This window comes from Plectropomus leopardus, chromosome 12 (genome assembly GCF_026936395.1).
Source record: "Plectropomus leopardus strain MGB_pleo_1.0 chromosome 12, ASM2693639v1, whole genome shotgun sequence".
NCBI classification, from domain to species: domain Eukaryota; kingdom Metazoa; phylum Chordata; class Actinopteri; order Perciformes; family Serranidae; genus Plectropomus; species Plectropomus leopardus.
Genome location: NC_142187.1, coordinates 18972263 through 18992678, shown reverse-complemented (window position 1 = coordinate 18992678; position 20416 = coordinate 18972263). Strand labels below are relative to the sequence as shown.

At 35.4% G+C, this 20416-nt stretch overlaps 1 protein-coding gene across 2 annotated transcripts in view; it reads left to right on the top strand.

The window, feature by feature from the left end:
* wdr47a (WD repeat domain 47a) overlaps nt 1-20416 on the top strand; it is a 53260-nt gene that overhangs the window by 12458 nt on the left and 20386 nt on the right. The window contains exons 10-15 of one of the 2 annotated variants that reach the window (XM_088085397.1): nt 1142-1381; nt 1469-1532; nt 1989-2146; nt 2869-3035; nt 3125-3295; nt 3417-3548. In XM_088085397.1, the coding sequence (XP_087941523.1) occupies nt 1142-1381; nt 1469-1532; nt 1989-2146; nt 2869-3035; nt 3125-3295; nt 3417-3548 (932 nt within the window). Of the gene's footprint in view, nt 1-1141; nt 1382-1468; nt 1533-1988; nt 2147-2865; nt 3036-3124; nt 3296-3416; nt 3549-20416 lie in introns of both variants that reach the window. The other variant, XM_088085396.1, reaches the window with a different exon arrangement.

Genomic DNA, 20416 nt, shown 5'->3' with positions numbered 1-20416 from the left:
TAGTTCTATTTAGCAATCTATTGTTTTAGTGTGAGTTGCACAGTGATATCAGCTATAGAGATGTCTGCCTTCTCTCCAGTATAATGAAACGCAATGGCACTCGCTTTGTGGTGGTCAAAGTGCCAAAATAAACAAACGTTTTGAGTGCCCTCTAACTCATCTGGTAGAGCAAGACACCCCATGTACAAAAGGCTTTGTCCTTGCTGCAGCGGCTGTGAATTTGGTATCAGCCTGTGTCCCTTTGCTGCATGTCGTACCCTCTCTACCACTTTCACTCTTCAAGCTGTCCTGTCAAATAAAGGGAAAACCTTCCAAAAATAATCTTTAAAAAAAAACATCTGAAAAACTCAACAGCAATATCTCTTTCCAGAATTCATGACCTGGTTACTCAAGATAATCCACAGACCTTGTTGTGAGCCGTTTCATGTAGGAACTATTTCCTTTCTATCAAGGCCATTAAATTTTATGTGTTTTATTATAAGATACATTTAACAAGACTGTAGCATCACAATGACAACTTTTATTTTCTTTAGTATTAGACAACAGAATGACTGTAGTAAACATTAAGAGAGACAATAAGAGAGAACAACTATTAAAGAGAGCCAGAAAGTCCATTATTGCTGGAGAGAAGGCAGACATTTCTGCTGTCCATATCTTCAACACTCGGTAATTCACAAGAAATCAATCTAGATTAATAAAAAGCACTACAGGAGAATGAAAAAAATTGATTTTGAGGTGAACTGTCCCTTTAAACTAGATTTAACTGAGTGACATGACATAGCATTGGTATAGTAGTCTCCTCTGTGGTCATTGACTTTTTTAATTGTTTTTTAAGTGATCTGTACATATTGTATTGGGGATATGTTGTTTTGGTATAGTAGTCTCTTCTGAGGTTTTTTTTTTTTTTTTCTTTTTTTTAGTGATCTTATTGCATTGTGAATATGTTGTGTATGGTACTTCTATGTGTCTTTTATATCTTTTATATGTATTGTTTTGCTCTTTTCTGGACCATTGAGTCTGAAATAAAGTTTCTTATTATTATTATTATTATAGGAGGTAACAGTAAGGCTTAAAAAAAAGGAAAGATTTGTAGAAATGACTCATGAGTGTGTTTGTTCTTCTGTGTTTGTGTCCCCCTCAGGTCCATCCAGAAACTGGAGGAGCTCAATGTGGGAAGGGAGAATTTAGAGGAGGAGATGAAGTCTCTGACCCAGCAGTGCAATGGCAACGGGAACACACCCGCCTCTGAGGACAATAACAACCCTCCATCTGTGACCCCAGAACAGACCCGAGGGGGAGGGGTTCTCTGCAGCACCCCGCAACGCACCGTGGGGGGACGCCCAGTCCTTCCTCCCAATGAGTCTCCAGTCGTCTCCCAGAGGTAGTGTTGGTGTGATTTTTTTTTTGTTTTTATAACAGAGTTTGTTGCAGGGTTGAATTTGATGATTTACTTAATGTTTTTTGGCAGTGAGCAAAAACAGAGAGGAAGTCAACAAAGTGACTCCCCAGGCTCCTTGTCCCGAAGTAAAGAGGTTGGTGTACACACGATTCACACCAAACAATTTTGTCAGACCTGCTGTAAATAATTTATACCTCAGCAAGCATGCTGTTGTCTAACCGGGCTGAATAATGAACAAGATAAAGAGAAAAAAAAAAAAAGAAAAATGGTTATGAAATGACTTGTTCATTTTCCCTCATGTTAGCTGTTATGACTGTCACAGTATAATAGTTTTCTGGCTTTCTCAACACTTTTCTGGTTTGATTTTAAAGTTGTTTTCGCCCCAATATAAGACAGCACAATGTAATGCTAATTTGGCATTTGACTAAGCAGATTATAACGTGATTATATCCTGATGTCATACTGGCATCATGACAGTATGGATGTCATAGGGTAGAGAAGATCAGAGTGGATTATACTGCTAATGACATGTAATCTGTGTGCTGATATGTTTTTTTTTTGTTTTTTTTTAATGTGGGTGTGTTTTCAGGGTGACAAGTCTAAAAGCCTGTTTGTGCCGGTGCATTCTTTGGAAGATACTCAGGCTGTTAGAGCTGTCGCCTTTCACCCGTCCGGATCGCTCTACGCTGTGGGATCCAATTCCAAAACTCTGCGTGTTTGTGCTTATCCAGAAACATTAGACACAAGGTAAGGTGAAGAGTCAGCTTTCACAGTTTAAACAGTTGTTCATCCATTTTCACCGTAGTAACACCATGCATCATCTTCTTTTGGGATGAAAACCAAAGTTACTGGCCATGACCTAATTTTGTGATTCAGCACGTCATACATCCAAAGCATTGTAGAGCAGATCATCACTTCCCTTTAAGTGACCAGTGGGCATCTAACAAGGAGTCCTGGCTAGAACTGTTTTTTTTTACTCTTTTTTATTTTACAAGCTCTTTTTCTTTAGGGACCTGATGACTGTCTGTGTTACACAAAGCTCAGACAATAAACTTAGCTCGGATTTTCGGTTTATTCTTGAACTTGGAAACAGCAGTTGACAAATTAAAAATGATCAAATCTCACCAAAAAGTCCACGCAGTAACTGTTTTGGAGCTTTTGATCATAACAAACAACTTTGCTCAGTAGATGGAGTTGTCTAATGGTGTCTAATTCCCTGACTGGTTTCATTGCTGCCACCTGCAGCCGTCTCTGGAACAATTTCAAAAATTTGTTACTTAAACACAAAAACATGGGAATACAGGGGCCAGGTTAAAAAAAAAGTTAAGTTACCCTCCGAAATGTGACCGCTTTTATGAAAGGTTCCAGATTTATTTGACTACATTGTTTAAATATTTACCTGCTCACTCATGTTCTCTCCTTCCTTCTGACGTTTTTACCCTTGTTCTCACTTTTCCTCTCTTCAGTAGTTCAGGTGCAACAAAGCAGCCTGTCGTTCGTTTCAAGAGGAACAAACACCATAAAGGATCCATCTACTGCGTGGCCTGGAGCCACTGTGGGCAGCTGCTGGCTACAGGCTCCAATGACAAATATGTCAAAGTCCTACCTTTTAGTGCAGAGACATGCAACGCCACAGGTACAAACATTGGGGTACTTCCTTGATTTGAAATTAAGGCATTTGTTGGCTGTTGTCAGCATCTTGTTTGTGTCTCTCTGTATCATTAGGCCCAGACCTGGAGTTCAGCATGCATGACGGCACCATCAGAGACCTGGCCTTCATGGAGGGTCCAGAAAGTGGAGGAGCCATCTTGATTAGCGCCGGAGCTGGAGACTGTAACATCTACACCACCGACTGTCAGAGAGGACAGGGTCTGCACGCCCTTAGTGGACACACAGGTACACTGACTATCCCATTCATACCCCTTCATTTATGTACTCAAAACATTAAGTAGAGTGTCAGGGGAAAAAAATGCTACTGATAAGGGATTGACGTATGATTTTTGTATTGCTTTTTTAGGTCACATTCTGTCTCTGTATACGTGGGGAGGCTGGATGATTGCCTCTGGTTCTCAAGACAAGACGGTGCGTTTCTGGGACCTCAGGGTGCCCAGCTGTGTCCGAGTAGTAGGAACTGCATTCCATGGTTCAGGTAAGGCTTATGTACAATATGCCACAAAAATGGGATAAACATGTCAAAGTATAGCACACCTAAAAAAAAATGCAATAGTGTAGAATGCCGTTAAATTGTTTTTAAATATGTCATACTATAGTATGTTACAAAAATGTTATGGTGTGGTATGCAGAAATTTGGAAAAAGTGTTGCAGAATAGTATGCTGTAAGAAGTCACAGTAAAGTATGTTTCAAAAATGTGACAAAGAGTGTCTCACTATGGTTGGTCTCAAAACATTGAGCAAAAACATAAGTGTCATAGTATCGTATGCTGCAAAAATGTATAGAATGGAATGTTACATAAAAGTGAAAGAAAGTGTCATAATAAAGTATTTTACACAGATGACAAAAAATATCATGATATTGTATGCAGCAGAAATGTCATTAAAATTGTCATAGAATTTTGGCCGTTTTTGCAACATATTATGCTATGGCATTTCTCTGCACGCTATTTCATGCTGTTTTAAGGTGTTTTCAGGTATTTTTGGAACATGTCATATTTTGACAATTTTGCCTTACTATAGCCTTGCCTTTTCTGTCATTTTTTCAACATACATCATTATGATATTTTTGGCCATTTTTTGCAACAGTCTATGCTATGGCATTTCTCTGCAGACTATTTTATGCTGTTTTGAGGTGTTTTCAGTTATTTTTGGGACATGTCATATTTTGACATTTTTGCCTTACTATAGCCTTGCCTTTTCTGTCATTTTTTCAACATGCTATATTATGGTGTTTTAGGTCGTTTTTGCAACATTCTATGCTATGATGTGTATATGCACGCTATTTTATGCTGTTTTGAGGTGTTTTCAGCTATTTTGTGACACGTCATGTTTTCACATTTTTGCCTTACTATAGCCTTGCCTTTTCTGTCATTTTTTCAACATGCTATATTATGGTGTTTTAGGTCGTTTTTGCAACATTCTATGCTATGATGTGTATATGCACGCTATTTTATGCTGTTTTGAGGTGTTTTCAGCTATTTTTGTGACATGTCATGTTTTCACATTTTTTGCCTTACTATAGCCTTGCCTTTTTGGTCATTTTTTCAACATGCATCATTCTGGTATTTTTGGCCATTTTTGGCAACAATCTATGCTATGGCATTTCTCTGCAGGCTATTTTATCCATTTTTGAGGTGTTTTCAGTTATTCTTGTGACATGTCATATTTTGACATTTTCGCCTTACTATAGCCTTGCCTTTTCGGTCACTTTTTCAACATGCATCATTATGCTATTTTTTGCCAATTTTGCAACATTTTTGCACCATTCTATGCTATGGCATTTCTCTGCAGGCTATTTTATGCTGTTTTGAGGTGTTTTCAGTCATTTTTGTGACATGTCATATTTTGACATTTTTGCCTTACTATAGCCTTGCCTTTTCGGTCATTTTGTCAACATGCATTATTATGATGGTTTTTTGCCATTTTTGCACCATTCTATGCTATGGCATTTCTGTGCATGCTATTTTGTGCTGTTTTGAGGTGTTTCCAGCTATTTTTGTGACATGTCATATTTTGACAATTTTGCCATACTATGGCCTTGCCTTTTCGGTCATTTTTTCAACATGCATCATTATGGTATTTTTGGCCATTTTTGCAACAATTTTGCACCATTCTATGCTATGGCATTTCTCTACAGGCTATTTTATGCTGTTTTGAGGTGTTTTCAGTCATTTTTGTGACATGTCATATTTTGACATTTTTGCCTTACTATAGCCTTGCCTTTTTGGTCATTTTTTCAACATGGTATGTTATAGTGTTTTTGGCTGTTTTTACACCATTCTATGCTATGGTGTGTATATGCACGCTATTTTATGCTGTTTTGAAGATTTTTCAGTTATTTTTGGGACATGTCATAATTTGACATTTTCGCCATACTAAAGCCTTGCCTTTTTTGTCATTTTTTCAGCATGCATTATTATGGTGTTTTTGGCCATTTTTTGCAACATTCTATGCTATGGTGTGTATATACACACTATTTTATGCTGTTTTAAGGTGTTTTCAGTTATTTTTTGGACATGTCATATTTTTGACATTTTTGCCTTACTATAGCCTTGCCTTTTCGGTCATTTTGTCAACATGCTATATTATGATGGTTTTTTGCCATTTTTGCACAATTCTATGCTATGGCATTTCTGTGCATGCTATTTTATGCTCTTTTGAGGTGTTTTCAGCTATTTTTGTGACATGTCATATTTTCACATTTTTGCCTTACTATAGCCTTGCCTTTTTGGTCATTTTTTCAACATGCATTATTATGATATTTTTGGCCATTTTTGGCAACAATCTATGCTGTTGCATTTCTCTGCAGGCTATTTTATGCAGTTTTGAGGTGTTTTCAGCTATTTTTGTGACATGTCATATTTTGACATTTTTGCCTTACTATAGCCTTGCCTTTTCGGTAATTTTTTGAACATGGTATATTATGGTGTTTTTGGCTGTTTTTGCACCATTCTATGCTATGGTGTGTATATGCACGCTATTTTATGCTGTTTTGAAGTGTTTTCAGCTATTTTTGTGACATATCATATTTTCACATTTTTGCCTTACTATAGCCTTGCCTTTTTGGTCATTTTTTCAACATGCATCATTATGGTATTTTTGGCCATTTTTGGCAACAAGCTATGCTATGGCATTTCTCTGCAGGCTATTTTATGCAGTTTTGAGGTGTTTTCAGTCATTTTTGGGACATGCCATATTTTGACATTTTTGCCTTACTATAGCCTTGCCTTTTTGGTCATTTTTTCAACATGTTATATTATGGTGTTTTTGGCTGTTTTTGCACCATTCTATGCTATGGCATTTCTCTGCAGGCTATTTTATGCAGTTTTGAGGTGTTTTCAGTTATTTTTTGGACATGTCATTATTTTATTTTTTGGACATGTCATATTTTTGACATTTTTGCCTTACTATAGCCTTGCCTTTTCGGACATTTTTGCCTTACTATAGCCTTGCCTTTTTGGTCATTTTGTCAACATGCATTATTATGATGGTTTTTTGCCATTTTTGCACCATTCTATGCTGTGGCATTTCTGTGCATGCTATTTTGTGCTGTTTTGAGGTGTTTCCAGCTATTTTTGTGACATGTCATATTTTGACAATTTTGCCATACTATGGCCTTGCCTTTTCGGTCATTTTTTCAACATGCATCATTATGGTATTTTTGGCCATTTTTGCAACAATTTTGCACCATTCTATGCTATGGCATTTCTCTACAGGCTATTTTATGCTGTTTTGAGGTGTTTTCAGCTATTTTTGTGACATGCCATATTTTGACGTTTTTGCCTTACTATAGCGTTGCCTTTTCTGTCATTTTTTCAACATGTTATATTATGGTATTTTTGGCCATTTTTGGCAACAATCTATGCTATGGCATTTCTCTGCAGGCTATTTTATGCTGTTTTGAGGTGTTTTCAGTCATTTATGTGACATATCATATTTTGACATTTTTGCCATACTATAGCCTTGCCTTTTTGGTCATTTTTTTCAACATGCTATATTATGGTGTTTTTAGCCGTTTTTGCAACATTCTATGCTATGGCATTTCTCTGAAGGTTATTTTATGCTATTTTGAGTTGTTTTCAGCTATTTTTGTGACATGTCATATTTTGACATTTTTGCCTTACTATAGCCTTGCCTTTTCGGTCATTTTTTCAACATGTTATATTATGGTATTTTTGGCCATTTTTGGCAACAATCTATGCTATGGCATTTCTCTGCAGGCTATTTTATGCAGTTTTGAGGTGTTTTCAGTCATTTTTGACATGTCATATTTTGACATTTTTGCCTTACTATAGCCTTGCCTTTTCGGTCATTTTTTCAACATGTTATATTATGGTATTTTTGGCCATTTTTGGCAACATTCTATGCTATGGTGTGTATATGCACACTATTTTATGCAGTTTTGAGGTGTTTTCAGTTATTTTTGGGACATGTCATATTTTGACGTTTTTGCCTTACTATAGCCTTGCCTTTTTGGTCATTTTTTCAACATGCATCATTCCTGCATTTTTGGCCGATTTTGCAACAATTTTGCAACAATCTATGCTATGGCATTTCTCTGCACGCTATTTTATGCTGTTTTGAGGTGTTTTCAGTCATTTTTGGGACATGTCATATTTTGACATTTTTGCCTTACTATAGCCTTGCCTTTTTGGTCGTTTTTTCAACATGCTGTATTATGGTGTTTTAGGTCGTTTTTGCAACATTCTATGCTATGATGTGTATATGCACGCTATTTTATGCTGTTTTGAGGTGTTTTCAGCTTTTTTTGTGACATGTCATGTTTTCACATTTTTGCCTTACTATAGCCTTGCCTTTTTGGTCATTTTTTCAACATGCATCATTCTGGTATTTTTGGCCATTTTTTGGCAACAATCTATGCTATGGCATTTCTCTGCAGGCTATTTTATGCTGTTTTGAGGTGTTTTCAGCTATTTTTGTGACATGCCATATTTTGACATTTTTGCCTTACTATAGCCTTGCCTTTTTGGTCGTTTTTTCAACATGCTATATTATTGTGTTTTTGGCTGTTTTTGCACCATTCTATGCTATGGTGTGTATATGCACGCTATTTTATGCTGTTTTGAGGTGTTTTCAGCTATTTTGTGACATATCATATTTTCACATTTTTGCCTTACTATAGCCTTGCCTTTTCGGTCATTTTGTCAACATGTTATATTATGGTATTTTTTGGCCATTTTTGGCAACAATCTATGCTATGGCATTTCTCTGCACGCTATTTTATGCTGTTTTGAGGTGTTTTCAGCTATTTTTGTGACATGCCATATTTTGACATTTTTGCCTTACTATAGCCTTGCCTTTTTGGTCATTTTTTCAACATGCATTATTATGGTGTTTTTAACCGTTTTTGCAACATTCTATGCTATGGCATTTCTCTGCAGGCTATTTTATGCTGTTTTGAGGTGTTTTCAGTCATTTTTGTGACATGTCATATTTTGACATTTTTGCCTTACTATAGCGTTGCCTTTTCTGTCATTTTTTCAACATGTTATATTATGGTATTTTTGGCCATTTTTGGCAACAATCTATGCTATGGCATTTCTCTGCAGGCTATTTTATGCTGTTTTGAGGTGTTTTCAGCTATTTTTGGGACATGCCATATTTTGACATTTTTGCCTTACTATAGCCTTGCCTTTTTTGTCATTTTTTCAGCATGCATTATTATGGTGTTTTTGGCCATTTTTTGCAACATTCTATGCTATGGTGTGTATATACACACTATTTTATGCTGTTTTAAGGTGTTTTCAGTTATTTTTTGGACATGTCATATTTTTGACATTTTTGCCTTACTATAGCCTTGCCTTTTCGGTCATTTTGTCAACATGCTATATTATGATGGTTTTTTGCCATTTTTGCACAATTCTATGCTATGGCATTTCTGTGCATGCTATTTTATGCTCTTTTGAGGTGTTTTCAGCTATTTTTGTGACATGTCATATTTTCACATTTTTGCCTTACTATAGCCTTGCCTTTTTGGTCATTTTTTCAACATGCATTATTATGATATTTTTGGCCATTTTTGGCAACAATCTATGCTGTTGCATTTCTCTGCAGGCTATTTTATGCAGTTTTGAGGTGTTTTCAGCTATTTTTGTGACATGTCATATTTTGACATTTTTGCCTTACTATAGCCTTGCCTTTTCGGTCATTTTTTGAACATGGTATATTATGGTGTTTTTGGCTGTTTTTGCACCATTCTATGCTATGGTGTGTATATGCACGCTATTTTATGCTGTTTTGAAGTGTTTTCAGCTATTTTTGTGACATATCATATTTTCACATTTTTGCCTTACTATAGCCTTGCCTTTTTGGTCATTTTTTCAACATGCATCATTATGGTATTTTTGGCCATTTTTGGCAACAAGCTATGCTATGGCATTTCTCTGCAGGCTATTTTATGCAGTTTTGAGGTGTTTTCAGTTATTTTTTGGACATGTCATTATTTTATTTTTTGGACATGTCATATTTTTGACATTTTTGCCTTACTATAGCCTTGCCTTTTCGGACATTTTTGCCTTACTATAGCCTTGCCTTTTTGGTCATTTTGTCAACATGCATTATTATGATGGTTTTTTGCCATTTTTGCACCATTCTATGCTATGGCATTTCTGTGCATGCTATTTTGTGCTGTTTTGAGGTGTTTCCAGCTATTTTTGTGACATGTCATATTTTGACAATTTTGCTATACTATGGCCTTGCCTTTTCGGTCATTTTTTCAACATGCATCATTATGGTATTTTTGGCCATTTTTGCAACAATTTTGCACCATTCTATGCTATGGCATTTCTCTACAGGCTATTTTATGCTGTTTTGAGGTGTTTTCAGCTATTTTTGTGACATGCCATATTTTGACGTTTTTGCCTTACTATAGCGTTGCCTTTTCTGTCATTTTTTCAACATGTTATATTATGGTATTTTTGGCCATTTTTGGCAACAATCTATGCTATGGCATTTCTCTGCAGGCTATTTTATGCTGTTTTGAGGTGTTTTCAGTCATTTATGTGACATATCATATTTTGACATTTTTGCCATACTATAGCCTTGCCTTTTTGGTCATTTTTTTCAACATGCTATATTATGGTGTTTTTAGCCGTTTTTGCAACATTCTATGCTATGGCATTTCTCTGAAGGTTATTTTATGCTATTTTGAGTTGTTTTCAGCTATTTTTGTGACATGTCATATTTTGACATTTTTGCCTTACTATAGCCTTGCCTTTTCGGTCATTTTTTCAACATGTTATATTATGGTATTTTTGGCCATTTTTGGCAACAATCTATGCTATGGCATTTCTCTGCAGGCTATTTTATGCAGTTTTGAGGTGTTTTCAGCTATTTTTGTGACATGCCATATTTTGACGTTTTTGCCTCACTATAGCCTTGCCTTTTTGGTCATTTTTTCATCATGGTATATTATAGTGTTTTTGGCCATTTTTTGCAACATTCTATGCTATGGTGTGTATATGCACACTATTTTATGCAGTTTTGAGGTGTTTTCAGTTATTTTTGGGACATGTCATATTTTGACGTTTTTGCCTTACTATAGCCTTGCCTTTTTGGTCATTTTTTCAACATGCATCATTCCTGCATTTTTGGCCGATTTTGCAACAATTTTGCAACAATCTATGCTATGGCATTTCTCTGCAGGCTATTTTATGCTGTTTTGAGGTGTTTTCAGCTATTTTTGTGACATGCCATATTTTGACATTTTTGCCTTACTATAGCCTTGCCTTTTTGGTCGTTTTTTCAACATGCTGTATTATGGTGTTTTAGGTCGTTTTTGCAACATTCTATGCTATGATGTGTATATGCACGCTATTTTATGCTGTTTTGAGGTGTTTTCAGCTTTTTTTGTGACATGTCATGTTTTCACATTTTTGCCTTACTATAGCCTTGCCTTTTTGGTCATTTTTTCAACATGCATCATTCTGGTATTTTTGGCCATTTTTTGGCAACAATCTATGCTATGGCATTTCTCTGCAGGCTATTTTATGCTGTTTTGAGGTGTTTTCAGCTATTTTTGTGACATGCCATATTTTGACATTTTTGCCTTACTATAGCCTTGCCTTTTTGGTCGTTTTTTCAACATGCTATATTATTGTGTTTTTGGCTGTTTTTGCACCATTCTATGCTATGGTGTGTATATGCACGCTATTTTATGCTGTTTTGAGGTGTTTTCAGCTATTTTGTGACATATCATATTTTCACATTTTTGCCTTACTATAGCCTTGCCTTTTTGGTCATTTTGTCAACATGTTATATTATGGTATTTTTTGGCCATTTTTGGCAACAATCTATGCTATGGCATTTCTCTGCACGCTATTTTATGCTGTTTTGAGGTGTTTTCAGCTATTTTTGTGACATGCCATATTTTGACATTTTGCCTTTACTATAGCCTTGCCTTTTTGGTCATTTTTTCAACATGCATTATTATGGTGTTTTTAACCGTTTTTGCAACATTCTATGCTATGGCATTTCTCTGCAGGCTATTTTATGCTGTTTTGAGGTGTTTTCAGCTATTTTTGGGTCATGCCATATTTTCACATTTTTGCCTTACTATAGCCTTGCCTTTTCGGTCATTTTGTCAACATGTTATATTATGGTATTTTTGGCCATTTTTGGCAACAATCTATGCTATGGCATTTTTCTGCAGGCTATTTTATGCTGTTTTGAGGTGTTTTCAGCTATTTTTGTGACATGCCATATTTTGACATTTTTGCCTTACTATAGCCTTGCCTTTTTGGTCATTTTTTCAACATGCATTATTATGGTGTTTTTAAGCGTTTTTGCAACAATCTATGCTATGGCATTTCTCTGCATGCTATTTTATGCTGTTTTGAGGTGTTTTCAGCTTTTTTTGTGACATGTCATGTTTTCACATTTTTGCCTTACTATAGCCTTGCCTTTTTGGTCATTTTTTCAACATACATTATTATGGTGTTTTTAACCGTTTTTGCAACAATCTATGCTATGGCATTTCTCTGCAGGCTATTTTATGCTGTTTTGAGGTGTTTTCAGTCATTTTTGTGACATGTCATATTTTGACATTTTTGCCTTACTATAGCCTTGCCTTTTCGGTCATTTTTTCAACATGTTATATTATGGTGTTTTTGGCTGTTTTTGCACCATTCTATGCTATGGCATTTCTCTGCACGCTATTTTATGCTGTTTTGAGGTGTTTTCAGCTTTTTTTGTGACATGTCATGTTTTCACATTTTTGCCTTACTATAGCCTTGCCTTTTGGTCATTTTTCAACATGCATCATTCTGGTATTTTTGGCCATTTTTTGGCAACAATCTATGCTATGGCATTTCTCTGCAGGCTATTTTATGCTGTTTTGAGGTGTTTTCAGTCATTTTTGTGACATGTCATATTTTGACATTTTTGCCTTACTATAGCCTTGCCTTTTCGGTCATTTTTTCAACATGTTATATTATGGTGTTTTTGGCTGTTTTTGCACCATTCTATGCTATGGCATTTCTCTGCACGCTATTTTATGCTGTTTTGAGGTGTTTTCAGCTATTTTTGGGACATGCCATATTTTCACATTTTTGCCTTACTATAGCCTTGCCTTTTTGGTCATTTTTTCAACATGCTATATTATTGTGTTTTTGGCTGTTTTTGCACCATTCTATGCTATGGTGTGTATATGCATGCTATTTTATGCTGTTTTGAGGTGTTTTCAGCTATTTTGTGACATGCCATATTTTGACGTTTTTGCCTTACTATAGCCTTGCCTTTTCGGTCATTTTGTCAACATGTTATATTATGGTATTTTTTGGCCATTTTTGGCAACAATCTATGCTATGGCATTTCTCTGCAGGCTATTTTATGCTGTTTTGAGGTGTTTTCAGTCATTTTTGTGACATGTCATATTTTGACATTTTTGCCTTACTATAGCCTTGCCTTTTCGGTCATTTTTTCAACATGTTATATTATGGTGTTTTTGGCTGTTTTTGCACCATTCTATGCTATGGCATTTCTCTGCACGCTATTTTATGCTGTTTTGAGGTGTTTTCAGCTTTTTTTGTGACATGTCATGTTTTCACATTTTTGCCTTACTATAGCCTTGCCTTTTTGGTCATTTTTTCAACATGCATCATTCTGGTATTTTTGGCCATTTTTTGGCAACAATCTATGCTATGGCATTTCTCTGCAGGCTATTTTATGCTGTTTTGAGGTGTTTTCAGCTATTTTTGTGACATGCCATATTTTGACATTTTTGCCTTACTATAGCCTTGCCTTTTTGGTCATTTTTTCAACATACATTATTATGGTGTTTTTAACCGTTTTTGCAACAATCTATGCTATGGCATTTCTCTGCAGGCTATTTTATGCTGTTTTGAGGTGTTTTCAGTCATTTTTGTGACATGTCATATTTTGACATTTTTGCCTTACTATAGCCTTGCCTTTTCGGTCATTTTTTCAACATGTTATATTATGGTGTTTTTGGCTGTTTTTGCACCATTCTATGCTATGGCATTTCTCTGCACGCTATTTTATGCTGTTTTGAGGTGTTTTCAGCTATTTTTGGGACATGCCATATTTTCACATTTTTGCCTTACTATAGCCTTGCCTTTTTGGTCATTTTTTCAACATGCTATATTATTGTGTTTTTGGCTGTTTTTGCACCATTCTATGCTATGGTGTGTATATGCACGCTATTTTATGCTGTTTTGAGGTGTTTTCAGCTATTTTGTGACATGCCATATTTTGACGTTTTTGCCTTACTATAGCCTTGCCTTTTCGGTCATTTTGTCAACATGTTATATTATGGTATTTTTTGGCCATTTTTGGCAACAATCTATGCTCTGGCATTTCTCTGCAGGCTATTTTATGCTGTTTTGAGGTGTTTTCAGTCATTTTTGTGACATGCCATATTTTGACATTTTTGCCTTACTATAGCCTTGCCTTTTTGGTCATTTTTTCAACATGCATTATTATGGTGTTTTTAAGCGTTTTTGCAACAATCTATGCTATGGCATTTCTCTGCATGCTATTTTATGCTGTTTTGAGGTGTTTTCAGTCATTTTTGTGACATGTCATGTTTTCACATTTTTGCCTTACTATAGCCTTGCCTTTTTGGTCATTTTTTCAACATGCTATATTATTGTGTTTTTGGCTGTTTTTGCACCATTCTATGCTATGGCATTTCTCTGCACGCTATTTTATGCTGTTTTGAGGTGTTTTCAGCTTTTTTTGTGACATGTCATGTTTTCACATTTTTGCCTTACTATAGCCTTGCCTTTTTGGTCATTTTTTCAACATGCATCATTCTGGTATTTTTGGCCATTTTTTGGCAACAATCTATGCTATGGCATTTCTCTGCAGGCTATTTTATGCTGTTTTGAGGTGTTTTCAGCTATTTTTGTGACATGCCATATTTTGACATTTTTGCCTTACTATAGCCTTGCCTTTTTGGTCATTTTTTCAACATACATTATTATGGTGTTTTTAACCGTTTTTGCAACAATCTATGCTATGGCATTTCTCTGCAGGCTATTTTATGCTGTTTTGAGGTGTTTTCAGTCATTTTTGTGACATGTCATATTTTGACATTTTTGCCTTACTATATCCTTGCCTTTTCGGTCATTTTTTCAACATGTTATATTATGGTGTTTTTGGCTGTTTTTGCACCATTCTATGCTATGGCATTTCTCTGCACGCTATTTTATGCTGTTTTGAGGTGTTTTCAGCTATTTTTGGGACATGCCATATTTTCACATTTTTGCCTTACTATAGCCTTGCCTTTTTGGTCATTTTTTCAACATGCTATATTATTGTGTTTTTGGCTGTTTTTGCACCATTCTATGCTGTGGTGTGTATATGCATGCTATTTTATGCTGTTTTGAGGTGTTTTCAGCTATTTTTGTGACATGCCATATTTTGACATTTTTGCCTTACTATAGCCTTGCCTTTTTGGTCATTTTTTCAACATACATTATTATGGTGTTTTTAACCGTTTTTGCAACAATCTATGCTATGGCATTTCTCTGCAGGCTATTTTATGCTGTTTTGAGGTGTTTTCAGTCATTTTTGTGACATGTCATATTTTCACATTTTTGCCTTACTAGCCTTGCCTTTTCGGTCATTTTGTCAACATGTTATATTATGGTATTTTTTGGCCATTTTTGGCAACAATCTATGCTATGGCATTTTTCTGCAGGCTATTTTATGCTGTTTTGAGGTGTTTTCAGCTTTTTTTGTGACATGTCATGTTTTCACATTTTTGCCTTACTATAGCCTTTTTGGTCATTTTTTCAACATGCATCATTCTGGTATTTTTGGCCATTTTTTGGCAACAATCTATGCTATGGCATTTCTCTGCAGGCTATTTTATGCTGTTTTGAGGTGTTTTCAGCTATTTTTGTGACATGCCATATTTTGACATTTTTGCCTTACTATAGCCTTGCCTTTTTGGTCATTTTTTCAACATACATTATTATGGTGTTTTTAACCGTTTTTGCAACAATCTATGCTATGGCATTTCTCTGCAGGCTATTTTATGCTGTTTTGAGGTGTTTTCAGTCATTTTTGTGACATGTCATATTTTGACATTTTTGCCTTACTATAGCCTTGCCTTTTCGGTCATTTTTTCAACATGTTATATTATGGTGTTTTTGGCTGTTTTTGCACCATTCTATGCTATGGCATTTCTCTGCACGCTATTTTATGCTGTTTTGAGGTGTTTTCAGCTATTTTTGGGACATGCCATATTTTCACATTTTTGCCTTACTATAGCCTTGCCTTTTTGGTCATTTTTTCAACATGCTATATTATTGTGCTTTTGGCTGTTTTTGCACCATTCTATGCTATGGTGTGTATATGCATGCTATTTTATGCTGTTTTGAGGTGTTTTCAGCTATTTTGTGACATGCCATATTTTGACGTTTTTGCCTTACTATAGCCTTGCCTTTTCGGTCATTTTGTCAACATGTTATATTATGGTATTTTTTGGCCATTTTTGGCAACAATCTATGCTCTGGCATTTCTCTGCAGGCTATTTTATGCTGTTTTGAGGTGTTTTCAGTCATTTTTGTGACATGCCATATTTTGACATTTTTGCCTTACTATAGCCTTGCCTTTTTGGTCATTTTTTCAACATGCATTATTATGGTGTTTTTAAGCGTTTTTGCAACAATCTATGCTATGGCATTTCTCTGCATGCTATTTTATGCTGTTTTGAGGTGTTTTCAGTCATTTTTGTGACATGTCATATTTTGACATTTTTGCCTTACTATAGCCTTGCCTTTTCGGTCATTTTTTCAACATGTTATATTATGGTGTTTTTGGCTGTTTTTGCACCATTCTATGCTATGGCATTTCTCTGCACGCTATTTTATGCTGTTTTGAGGTGTTTTCAGCTTTTTTTGTGACATGTCATGTTTTCACATTTTTGCCTTACTATAGCCTTGCCTTTTTGGTCATTTTTTCAACATGCTATATTATTGTGTTTTTGGCTGTTTTTGCACCATTCTATGCTATGGTGTGTATATGCATGCTATTTTATGCTGTTTTGAGGTGTTTTCAGCTTTTTTTGTGACATGCCATATTTTCACATTTTTGCCTTACTATAGCCTTGCCTTTTTGGTCATTTTTTCAACATGCATCATTCTGGTATTTTGGCGTTTTTGCAACAATCTATGCTATGGCATTTCTCTGCAGGCTATTTTATGCTGTTTTGAGGTGTTTTCAGCTATTTTTGTGACATGCCATATTTTGACATTTTTGCCTTACTATAGCCTTGCCTTTTTGGTCATTTTTTCAACATGCATTATTATGGTGTTTTTAACCGTTTTTGGCAACATTCTATGCTATGGCATTTCTCTGCAGGCTATTTTATGCTGTTTTGAGGTGTTTTCAGTCATTTTTGTGACATGTCATATTTTGACATTTTTGCCTTACTATAGCCTTGCCTTTTCGGTCATTTTTTCAACATGTTATATTATGGTGTTTTTGGCTGTTTTTGCACCATTCTATGCTATGGCATTTCTCTGCACGCTATTTTATGCTGTTTTGAGGTGTTTTCAGCTATTTTTGGGACATGCCATATTTTCACATTTTTGCCTTACTATAGCCTTGCCTTTTTGGTCATTTTTTCAACATGCTATATTATTGTGTTTTTGGCTGTTTTTGCACCATTCTATGCTATGGTGTGTATATGCACGCTATTTTATGCTGTTTTGAGGTGTTTTCAGCTATTTTGTGACATATCATATTTTCACATTTTTGCCTTACTATAGCCTTGCCTTTTCGGTCATTTTGTCAACATGTTATATTATGGTATTTTTTGGCCATTTTTGGCAACAATCTATGCTATGGCATTTTTCTGCAGGCTATTTTATGCTGTTTTGAGGTGTTTTCAGCTATTTTTGTGACATGCCATATTTTGACATTTTTGCCTTACTATAGCCTTGCCTTTTTGGTCATTTTTTCAACATGCATTATTATGGTGTTTTTAAGCGTTTTTGCAACAATCTATGCTATGGCATTTCTCTGCAGGCTATTTTATGCTGTTTTGAAGTGTTTTCAGCTATTTTTGTGACATGCCATATTTTGACATTTTTGCCTTACTATAGCCTTGCCTTTTTGGTCATTTTTTCAACATGCTATATTATGGTGTTTTTGGTCATTCTTGCACCATTGTATGTTATGGCAATACTTGGCACACTTTTTTATGTGTCTTTCAGCAGTTTTTGGGACATGTCATGTTTTTACTTTTTTTGCCTTACTATAGCCTTGCTTTTTAGGTTATTTTTTAAACATGCCACATTATGGTGTTTCCTTCCGTTTTTGTATCTTTCTATTGTATGGCTTGTGCTGACATGCTCTTTTTGGCATTTTTCAGCTGTTTAAAGCTGTTTTGGGACATTTCATTTATTGACTTGTTTCGCCATACTATAGTACTGCTTTTTGGGTCAGTGTTTCGACATGCCATATTATGGTGTATTTGCGACATTTTATACTATGGCATTTCTCTGCATGCTATTTTATTTGGTTTTTCAGCCTTTTCACCTTTTTTTGGGATGCAATGCCCATAGACACTCACCAGATTCTGAGATGGTTGAAATGCAAACACCCATGAACGTTAGAAACAGGTTAAAACTTGGAAGCAGATTTTATTGAATGGTGAATATGTCAAAAGCGTTAATCAAAAGCAACATTACGCTCACTCTTTTTCAAAGGAGTTGCATATACAGTGTAACAGAAGGTCTCAGCAAGACAACAGCACAAAAGTCACAAAAAGCACACAGTGATCTTCTGTCCCTCATTATCTGGAGTTCCATCGCTTCATCACTCTGTCCTCATTGGCTGGTCTTGGGGTGGTGTGTTCAAGTAGAAAATTCCTCTTCCTTCATGGGCTGTCATCTTTGGGTAGAAGCTTCCTCTCCTTCTGCTGGGGAGTTTCCAACCCTCCGAATGTGGTTTCCTGAAAGAGATAGCTCAAACGGCTACTGTCGCTGATTCATGGACATGTTAAACATGCTCATGAGCCAATGTGCAGCCATTTGCATGTTCATGAAGGGGTTAATTTCCCTCAAGGGAAAGGAACATCTAGGGTTTGGATCAAGATGTGAGTTTCCATTCTTGGCTGGTCTCTCAATAGTCATGTTTTTACATATTTTGTGATACTATAGTATTGCTTTTTGGATCATTTTTTGACATGCCATATTAAAGTGTTATTGACTGATCTTGCAACATTCTATGCCATGGTGTGTCTCTGCACGCTATTTTATGTTGTTTTCAGCTGTTTTCAACTGTTTTGGGGAAATTTCATTTTTTGACTTTTTTCACCATACTATAGCCTTGCTTTTTCAGTCATTTTTTCGACATGCATTATTATGGTATTTTTGGCCGTTTTTGTACCATTTTCTGATATGGTATGTCTAAACACACTATTTTATGCTGTTTTTCAGGTAGTTTCAGTTATTTTGGGACATGTCATATTTTGACATTTTTGCCTTACTATAGCCTTGCCTTTTGGTCATTTTTTCAACATGCTATATTATGGTGTTTTTGGCCGTTTTTGCAATATTCTATGCTATAGTGTGTCTATACACGCTATTTAATGCTGTTTTAAGGTGTTTTCAGTTATTTTTGGGACATGTCATATTTTGACATTTTCGCCATACTATACTTGCCTTTTGCTCATTTTTTCAACATGCTATATTATGGTGTTTTTGGCCATTTTTGCACCATTCTATGCTATGGCATTTCTGTGCACACTATTTTATACTGTTTTGAAGTGTTTTCAGCTATTTTTTCAACATGTCATATTTTGACATTTTTGCCATACTATAGCCTTGCCTTTTTGGTTATTTTTTCAACATGCTATATTATGATGTTTTTGGCCATTTTTGCACCATTCTATGCTATGGCATTTCTGTGCACGCTATTTTATGCTGTTTTGAAGTGTTTTCAGCTATTTTTTCAACATGTTATATTTTGACATTTTTGCCTTACTATAGCCTTGCCTTTTCGGTCATTTTTTCAACATGTTATATTATGGTGTTTTTGGCTGTTTTTGCACCATTCTATGCTATGGCATTTCTCTGCACGCTATTTTATGCTGTTTTGAGGTGTTTTCAGCTATTTTTGGGACATGCCATATTTTGACATTTTTGCCTTACTATAGCCTTGCCTTTTTGGTCATTTTTTCAACATGCTATATTATTGTGTTTTTGGCTGTTTTTGCACCATTCTATGCTATGGTGTGTATATGCATGCTATTTTATGCTGTTTTGAGGTGTTTTCAGCTATTTTGTGACATATCATATTTTCACATTTTTGCCTTACTATAGCCTTGCCTTTTCGGTCATTTTGTCAACATGTTATATTATGGTATTTTTTGGCCATTTTTGGCAACAATCTATGCTATGGCATTTCTCTGCAGGCTATTTTATGCTGTTTTGAGGTGTTTTCAGTCATTTTTGTGACATGTCATATTTTGACATTTTTGCCTTACTATAGCCTTGCCTTTTCGGTCATTTTTTCAACATGTTATATTATGGTGTTTTTGGCTGTTTTTGCACCATTCTATGCTATGGCATTTCTCTGCACGCTATTTTATGCTGTTTTGAGGTGTTTTCAGCTATTTTTGTGACATGTCATGTTTTCACATTTTTTGCCTTACTATAGCCTTGCCTTTTTGGTCATTTTTTCAACATGCATCATTCTGGTATTTTTGGCCATTTTTTGGCAACAATCTATGCTATGGCATTTCTCTGCAGGCTATTTTATGCTGTTTTGAGGTGTTTTCAGCTATTTTTGTGACATGCCATATTTTGACATTTTTGCCTTACTATAGCCTTGCCTTTTTGGTCA